Consider the following 9980-nt stretch of genomic DNA (forward strand, 5'->3'; position numbering starts at 1 on the left):
TTCAACCCCTTTTTCTGGTTTTTGAAAAAGATTGGACACACTGGGGGTCACCAGAAAAGTGCATAAAATTTCAAAGCCCCAAAAATAAATTCATAATAAAACACAAATTTTCGACAATTTGATTTCATTTTTCTCACAGAAAAAAAATGCCTAGATGCAAAATCAAGGTAGCTAAGCCTAGTATATGATAATTAATACTTAATTGACAGATTGGCAACTTTTGAAAGAAATTTGAAGATTTTCAACGCCTTCCTCAAAACTCCTAGATTATTGTTTTTGTTTGTTTTTCTGTAATGGAACATCAAAAACAAAGGTATACGTAGACGCTTAACATAAAAAAATGAAATGGAAGTGTACCTTTAGCATCTGCTTAATTTTCAGTGGATATTTTTCATATCGGCATTTCATTCCAAATTCATCATTCACTAGATTGTCTGTATGATAATTCGGCGCGTCGATTTACCCAAAAGGACACAAATGGACCCATATGGAAACACAAATGGACCCAAATGGACCCAAATGAACATCAAATGGAATATTAGATATGTATTATCGTATTTTAATACTTATTTAAAATGAGGAAAATAAATGAACTTACAGTTAAAAATGATTTTTTTATATTATTAATCTCTAATATTGTATTTTGAAACATGAAGGTTTGATAGTATATTCAATATACCGCCAAAATTATTTGGGGGTAGAGACGGGGGCATGGCTTCCCCCCATCCGTTCCTACGGCCATAGAAACTATCAAATACTTCAGTTTTGTATTCAATTATTTATTACTAAATAGAAGTAAAACGCATTTTAAAAAATATAATTGAAGAAAATAATGATATTAAAATATTCTCTTTTTGTTTTAATTTCATGATTTTCTATGTTTTAAATAAGTAAAACCTTGAGAATACGATATAATATATATATAATATTCCATTTGGGTTCATTTTATTTCGATTTGGGTTCCAACTGGGTAAATTGACGCACCCTGATAATTCGTTGCACTGCTTTAATCTCCGTGTTTGTTTTAATGAATAAAAATTTTTTCCCCACTCTCCATTTCAAATTCTTTCAAATACATTCTTCAGTGTAGCTAAATCCGTAAATAAAAGATATCAGACAGTTTTCGGCCCTAACGGGCCTCAAACTGTCTGATATTTTTATTACAGAACTGTATTCGGCATATATACAATACTATACAATTATGGACTCTTTTGGTGTTGAATATGGTTTGTTATTCACCAGAAAAATGTTTATATCCACAACTTTTCCACTAATAAAAGTAAATCTCATAATATGAAAAGCCTTTCCGTAGCTTGTTCTTGTTGCTTGAAACACTAGAGAAGACACGAGAACTTGAGTTGAGTGAAAATGTCATTTATTGACCAGATAAATGACGAAAGTGAACAAAAGCACATAAATATACAATATTACACACAATCATGTAAATTATAGCTGGGATAAGGCCAAATAATGAATAGTTTCAACTTAGATATGATATATTGCGACTTAGTGCTTATCCCAGCTATTGTTATATAATGATTACCAAGTTTGTGTAACAAGAAGGTGGCGTGAACAAAGAGGCCACACAGCATGCTAAATGCTTGATCTTATACAATGAGGAAAAATCTATACAACAAAAATTCAACAATCAAAAATTTCCTTTTCAGATATTTATTGCAGCCCGGAGGACCGGGCTGCTCTATACATATAAGTTTGATTGTTTGTGCATGGGGATTGGGGTGGGAGTAGTTATTAAGAATTAAAGGTTTTCTAAATATTGAAAAGATTGTTAATCAGAAGTTCTTTCTGTTTATAAATTACGAGATACATAATATATTTACTTCATAAAATGAATCTGTCAAAATATATATATGTTTTCATATTTAATATATAAAGTTGTTTATCATTTACTATAGAAAAACGACAGGTCCCTTTTTTCAGAACATCGAATTTTACTTCTCGCATAAAAACGTACTCTGCACAGTTCGTGTTTTATATTTTAAAATTGAAAATTAATACATTTTTGATTATAGGTGATGCATGTGTCTAACTTCAATTTATATTTATGCAGTCAACATTTACCTGAGGAATTGATCAAGTTTAAAATGATATCGTTTTGGTTTGATTTTTATCCGACTAGAAGTTTTCAAAATATTCGCAGCTATCGTCTCCATCAATTAGACGCATGCCTTTTCATACATATCGAAGCGGTTTGATGATCAAGACTCAATTTCATTGTTTACTTTATATACTTCCCGGGCGACAATTGATGGTTACATCAATGTTTTCTTGTATTATATGGGAGGAGGATGGAGGTGGCGGTAAATTGACTTCACCTCGTGTTTCTGCAAAATTGAATTAATTGAGCACTCGATCCCGATCAAGCCGAACCCGATCCAAACATGAGTTCGATCCCGATCCAGTCGACCCCAGTACATAAAATTCAATAACTGCAATTTTAATTTAAACAAGTCAAACACAATGTAAAAAAGATTGTATATAAAACATTTTATGAAACATAAAATTTTATTCATATCGACCGAGGCGAAGCCGTGGTCAATATGGATATTTTTCTGGTGAATAAACCATATTCAACACCAAAAGAGTCCATAATTGTTTTATTATATAGTCCGGATTTGAATAGATAAGACATCGAAGGCTGTATGACGACACTATTTTCATTTGCGATCTTCCATTGTTGAAAATTAAAAAAGTCTCCAGATTACTGTTTGTAACCTCCGTGTTTTCCTTTCCGAGTTTCGCTATGTGTAAGACGTCTAAATGTTAAAAAATAATTCTGAAATAGGTTTGAATAATTGTTTTCCTGATCAGATACGTAGCTCGCTGCTGCCGTTGCAACAATTGTTTACAACGTTGTTTGATGTTTTCATTGTGACGTCACAATGCCGTTGCACGCGCATTGACCCTCCGGTGAATACGGCCTAAAATCCGGTGAATATGTAGTGTTATGAACTGTTTGCGTTTATATAGATTATATAGGGACTATAAATAGACTATATAATAAATACCATTATTCATTTTGATATGTATATTAGTTTCCTACTGGGTTCTCCTTTGGATATGATAGTAAACATTTTTATCATATATACGGTATTTTGCTCTTTTTTTGAACCTAAACAATATATCCTCGGTAAAAAAAAAGCAAAGGAATTCTTCTGATTTGACGTCCTCATACGTTCATAATTCCTTACGATTGGAATTGTCAGAAATATACAAATATTAACAATATAAAAAATTCTCTTAAATTCGTTCATTGACCGCGTCAATCATATTTACAAATGTATATACAGCCATCATAATGAAATTGACATTTTATCACTCGTACATGTCAATAAAACCAATATTTATCTAGGTCTTACCCAACATGACATTTTATCGTTTTTCTGTTACAGGAGTGAATTAAACTTTTCATCCAGACTGCTTTGAAGTGACATCATTCGTCAGTTCACTTGCAGATGAACATACAAATTGGTACAAGTTTTTAATAGTATAAATTTAATTCTAGTTATCATGAGAAAGATTTAATGAATCACTGTTCTAGGTTGTTGGGTATGCCAGCGCATCAACGATATTTGGGATAATTTGCATAACGGTCAAAGCCTGTTATGCATAAATTATCACATGTATAAATTTCAAACACAATAATGTGGCGAATTTTTGTACTCACTTTGATACCCATTTAAGGAAGTAAATATTCTTTTTTTTAAATTTTCTTTGAAAAATACAAAAAAAAAAAAAAAAAAAAATCATGTAAAATAATTAAAAGCTAATGTCGACCTTTCAATGCTGAAAGCATTGTTTAAAAAGGTTGACTCAGAGATCTATAAAATAAAAGGTTGTGGGCATTCCTCCTTAAACATAATTAATCATATCTTTCAATTGTTCATTTTTTTTCCGATTCTGCAGTATATTTTTATAAGCATAAAATTTTGTGTCTTTTGAATTTTTTTTTTTACACAATCATTTTCTAAAACTATTGTCGGTGGATTTACATAAATGACTTTAAGCTGTTCTCAGTACCAGAGTTCAAAAGCATTGACAAAAATATTAGAAATAACGAGACAAAATTTTTTAAAATAGAACAAAATTTTGTGAAAATGACATGTCAACAACTTTACCCATAACAAATTAGTTTTAAGACTTGATAAAGGGTGCGTTAAGATAGTTTAATTTGGACATTAGTCACCATCAAGCTACATGAATTTGGACATTAAGCACCCAGTAGCATCAGCTTAATGGTGGCTTAAAGGAATAAACTTCTATAAGCCACCTTTTAGCCACCATGAAGTCACCATTAAGTAATATTGTTTAAAGATGGTCTTTACCCCTTTGGATGAACTCTATATATAACCAAATATGAATTACAGTATTATAATGGTCATCATATCTTCACGCAATTAGTTTAGCTGATTTTGTCTTAAGTATAATGATAATAAAAATACATGTAATTATACATTAAAAAATACTAGTGTTCCAATTCGAAGGTTGTACGTACCCAAAAGAGTGCCTCCGCTTTGCAACGTGTAATAAACGACATCTCCGACGCCCACACTTCCATCAGTGTTGTAAATTACGTCAAAAAGCTTACAAGATGCCTCAGTAAAATTGTACAGCAAGGAAACACAGTTACTTTGGTCAAAACACCGCACACTACACTCAGCTAGGCTAGAGGAGATACCAGACCAAACCGACAACGACGTTTCAACATGGTCTATTTTTATTTTTGTCTGCCGAAAGTACATTTCGTCTAAAATGATTTTTAAAATCACAATTAAGTTTTAAACAAAGGATTTTTATTTTTGTATTCATATAAATTATTCATCTTTAAACTTACTTGCTTTTCCATCCGAAATTATCACCAAAGAAAGACATAAATGGAAGCCTAATCGAAGCATATTCCATCTCCTGGCAATAGGCTTTGATTACAAGAAAATCATAAATTTATACACATTAACTGAGGATAAAAGAATCAATAAACACAAGTTCCAAATCAAAGAGTATCCTTCATTCAGAGTGGTACGTACGAAGTAAATTTTGTCCAAAACACTTTAAAACGTTTTCCTGTAAACAATGACTCTCTTGAAATCTTCAAATGGCACGAAAATCTCGGATTCATTCTTTAAAACTTATTTCTGTTATAATAATGTGTTTTACAAACAAAATATAGGAGAGGGCAAATAGAAATTGTTCTGTCAGCAGCTTATGCTCACTTTTTGTTCGGTCTATTTTGCTATGAAGAAAATTTAAAGTATTGCTTTACTAGCAATCACATTCTTCATAAAAAATTCTAACCTCAAAACGTGAAGATAATTTACGAAGAGTATTCTAGATATTCCATTTACTTGCTACAATACAACGTATGTGTAGGCGCAATGCAGGGACCAGTTTTACAAAAGGACTTACGACTTAAGACAAATTTAATTCTTCATATAACATTTTAATAAACATTATATCGAAAATTATTTCAAACTTTTTAGAGGAATGTGGTATGATATTATTACACAAACAATTTCAAAGAGAAATATTAATTTTGCAAAATATTACAACAATCTAAAGTTTTTGGTCTTAGTCGTAAGTTCTTTTGTGAAACGGGCCCCAGACCTCTGAAAATAGAGGGATCAAGTGCCTTGAAAGAATTAACATCTCATGACAACCAGTAATATTTAATATGCAGATGATAATGATATATTTCTTTATGAATACATTGTAGTATTGCAATAAAAATGAAATTTAAAGACAGGATATCAAGCTCATTATGATTATAATACTGTAAAATCTAGTTGTGATTTTTTCGTCAACATCTTTTCCAGTGAAACATTGAAACATAAAGGGATGTGTTGGATCTATGCCCTCATTTATTTACGTACTATGGAATTAACCATAACAATAAAATATGAAGACAATTAATATTTATCATGCTCAAATGTCTTGTGAAGAATGCAAAACAGAAATCTGATTAGCCTACGGCTTAGGAATGAAAATAAATATCGTCTATTGATAAACCATTGCAATAATGCTGCAAAGTAATTGCAGTACATGTATTATTTTAGGTTTTGCTGCAGCAATATTAGGGCAACACTAAATCTAAATTGGTATTTAATAGAAATAATTATCTATCAATCTAACAATTAACAAACTGTGCTGGGGAACATTGATGTGTTTTTGAAACACGGCAACAAAGTTTGTAAAACCATTTTTAGCATATAGGTCACAGTCAAAGTCACAAGGTCATTGATCTTGGTGTCATTTGAAAGAACTTAATTAGTGGAATATGCATACTAAATATGAAGTCTCTATCTTTTATGGTTCAAAATCTATGGTGGAGGTTTAAAAAGGCTATTTTTAGCATACAGAGTCATTGACCTTAGTGTCTTTGAAAGAGCATAATTAGTGGAGAATGCATACCAAATATGAAGTCACCATCTTTCATGGTTCAAAAAGTTATGTCTAATGTTCAAAAAATCTATTTTAAGCATATGGATCACAGTCAAGGTTACAAGGTCAAAGATCTTGGTGTCATTTTAAGGACCTAAATTAGTTGAGTATGCATACTAAATATATAGTCTCTATTTCTCATGGTTCTTAAATTATGACGAAATTTCAATAAAAAAACTATTTTTAGCATATGGGTCACAGTCAAGGTCACAAGGTCATTGACCTTGATGTCATTTGAAAGGACTTAATAAGTGGAGAACGCATACCAAATATGAAGTCTCTAACTCTCATTATTTCAAAAGATATCACTTATTGCAAAGGTTAAAGTTTACAGACAGAACAAAAACAATATGCACCCCCAATCTATCAATTTGGGCACACAATATGTGTATATAAAAATATTAATATGCCACTGTGAAAATGTCCAGCAACTCTGCATTATTTTTCAAATAACCTTAATTAGCTGCCAATCACATATCCCCAAATGCCAATCAGTATAATGTGTAATATATAGCTTGTTTGTCATTTCCAACATATATATATATATATATATAGAATCATTATTTTCTTGGAAGTATTCAAATTTATGCAATGAATTAATTATATACATGTATGTTCATGCATTTAATTGATAACATGAATTCATCTTTTCCTGCAACAATGGTATGATATATATATACATACAAGCTATATTATACATGCATCACAAGCACTAGTTGAAATGCATATAATTTTTCCTATTATATCTTCATAGAATCATTCATCTAAAAAAGAATATGGTTTTGACTTACCAAATCTGATATATATACGATGAAAACAGAGTATAGACATTCCTATAATTCTTTCAAAAGGCCATGCCTGCTGAAATTCTTTTTTTTCTAGCTATTCCACATTATTCAGTCTTACTAGTCATCATGTCTAATCCTATTGTACACAGTTAACAACTCCGATTAACTAGATACCATTCAATAATGAAGCAAAACATGCTTGCCTTTGCATTCCCTCCATTTTATTTAAACAGAGGAAGAAAATGACTGAGCATGCTCACAAATGCCTAATGGGTAATCCTAGATCTTTTGAAGACATTCTGGCAGTACTGCCAGAAAGTTTTTTTCTGGCAGTATTGCCAGAATATCTCCAGAAGTTGTTGCAGCTAGCGGTGATATTTCACTAACCCAAAGAGCTTGTTTCTGGTGACAAAAATGTGTTGCTGCAATGTTGCCGTTATATAGCGGCAATATTGCTGCAATAATTTTACTTTGGTAAGGGCCCCCTCTCCTTCGGAGCGGGGGTATAATAAAGCGGTGGATTCGTTGTTACAGACATCCATACATGTTATTCCTGGATTGATCAGTCTTCATCAGCGATAGAGAAGTGTATGTAAACGTTTAGTTATGACAGACCACGGCTTGAGCATCTGCAGCTGATACTGAAAAGAGAGGGGAAAAAACCCCTTTCATTTATATTGCTTTAGTTGACTAACTAGAAAAAGCAGATTATTCACAAAAAGTCTATCCTGTTAAGGAATATTATGGTACATTAACCCTCTGCTAACTCATATGAAAGTTTTCTTTAACTTTTATGAATTTCCAAAGGAAATGTATATGCTGAATAAAATACAAACAATTATAGCATGATTTGCGGGGCAAAATTTGACAAAAAAGGCACTTAAACTTGACAGATTTATAAAGGAATAATAGACATTTGTGTCATTAAAAGTTATCTCTCGTATCGGAGTATCAATATCCCTTTTTATTATATACCTAACGTGTATCACTCAATTTTACTGTTGAATTTACGCAATCACGTGACGTCGTGATCCGACTTTCCGGATCACCACACTGTGGTTTTCTGAATCCATATCACCACTCTCTGAAACTGATGACGTAACACGCAAAAACATGACGTTATTTTTCTTGCACGTTAAAAAGTCCCTTTGTTTTTGTGCTTTGTTTAATGGATAAATATCAAACAATTGATCTCTAAAGTTTTATTTTGCAATATTTAGCTAGTTATAAGGGGGTATATAATAAATTTATCATTATAACAGTAACTATCCAAAGGGTTTGTCGTTAATTTTAAAATGATTTGAAAATAAAAATGAGGGAAAATGCTAACTAAATTCGTTTGACACTTGAAATGTAATGGGTCCTGACTTTGGTCCACACGTTGCACACCATTCTGCACAGGTAAAGGAAATCTCGGAATCTGTTGATTTTTTAAAATCTCTCATCTCCGGGTAACTGCCATCAAGAGTTTCCCATGTTAACTGCAAAAAAAGGAAAAATGAAAGGAACATGTAGAATATCAATTTACATCAAGCTTAAAGTTTGTAAATCTTCAATTTCAATTTTTTTTTTGTTTTAAATTTCAAAAAACTCATGCTTTTGTAACTATATATAAGGGTCTGTGATTTGCAGCATTGGAATTTATTTCAAAAATATTTTGACTAAACAAGACGTAAATATTAAATTTATTTTAATTGTTAAGATGTTTGAAAACGAAATCTTACAGAGGGGTCAATAACCAGCCCTGTTCCTTTAGTGTTGATGGTTGCACTTGCGAAATGTGGACAGGGACTCCGAAATGCTTCACCATTGCAATCTGTAATTTCTCCATACGGTATCGTAGGCGTGCCAGTCAGCAATGTAAAGGTGTAGTCCAATCCATTGACTTCCATATTCTATATAGAGAAAATAACTTACACTAAATTAGATTGTTTGATTTGCTTTTTGAATTCTGATTTCAAAGAATATCATTTTTGAAATTTTTGATGTACCCTTGATGTAAAGACGTAAGCAAACATAAATTAACATCAACTGAATTTATGTGACGATTATCAGAAACGGAAGCAGAGCATTGTTATAACTTCATGTACCTGAATTTTTATTCCAACTTTGTTGAAATTTACCCTCTGTAAAGGTAGTGTGTAACTAGATTGACACTGTTGCCACATAAATGGCCAGTTCGATTGATCGTGTTGAATAAAGGAATTGAGATTCCCCAAAGTTATATATTCAGATGGATTAGATGCCATGTTGTAACAAAATATCTTCACCCTTTTTCTGCTCGTTGCTTGAAAATAAATCCAGTACTCGCCATCCGTCGTTAATCCTGTACTGCAGGCGATATCCTGACAAGATTCTGGTACTATGGAAGATAAGAAGGAAACATGGTTATACTTCAAAAATCTTTACATGTATGACTTTTTAATTTCCATGATTCTTAAAATACTTACAACAAAATATTGTTCTAGCATACTTTTTAACAAAGGGCTTGACTATATCTAACATTTAAGGACATGTGCTTTGGCATTATCTAATGATAAAATCCGTATTTGTTTTGTTTTCATGCCAAAATTGATCTTACTGGTGAATAAAGTAAAATATGAACAGAACAAACTGTAACCAAGCTTAAAAGTTCATTGGAACAAACACAGATCTCTAATAACAAGAGAGAAGTGCCATGGATGGATAAGCATCCCTTGCCGATCGGTCACCCCTTGAGTTCCTTATCATAATCGG

General features: G+C 31.8%; 1 protein-coding gene across 1 annotated transcript; it reads right to left on the minus strand.

Annotated features, from left to right (window-relative positions):
• Window positions 1–8569: 8569 nt before the first annotated feature.
• LOC134262734 (uncharacterized) lies at window positions 8570–9136 on the minus strand. Its single transcript, XM_062745096.1, has 2 exons — window positions 8969–9136; window positions 8570–8725 (listed from the first exon to the last, which is right to left on the minus strand). Exons 1-2 carry the CDS (start codon window positions 9134–9136, stop codon window positions 8570–8572), a joined length of 324 nt encoding a protein of 107 aa, XP_062601080.1.
• Window positions 9137–9980: the final 844 nt, after the last annotated feature.

Source organism: Saccostrea cucullata, unplaced genomic scaffold (genome assembly GCF_032062105.1).
Source record: "Saccostrea cucullata isolate Sc308-1 unplaced genomic scaffold, CSIRO_AGI_Scuc_v1 ctg3394, whole genome shotgun sequence".
In the NCBI taxonomy this organism is placed as follows: Eukaryota; Metazoa; Mollusca; class Bivalvia; order Ostreida; family Ostreidae; genus Saccostrea; species Saccostrea cuccullata.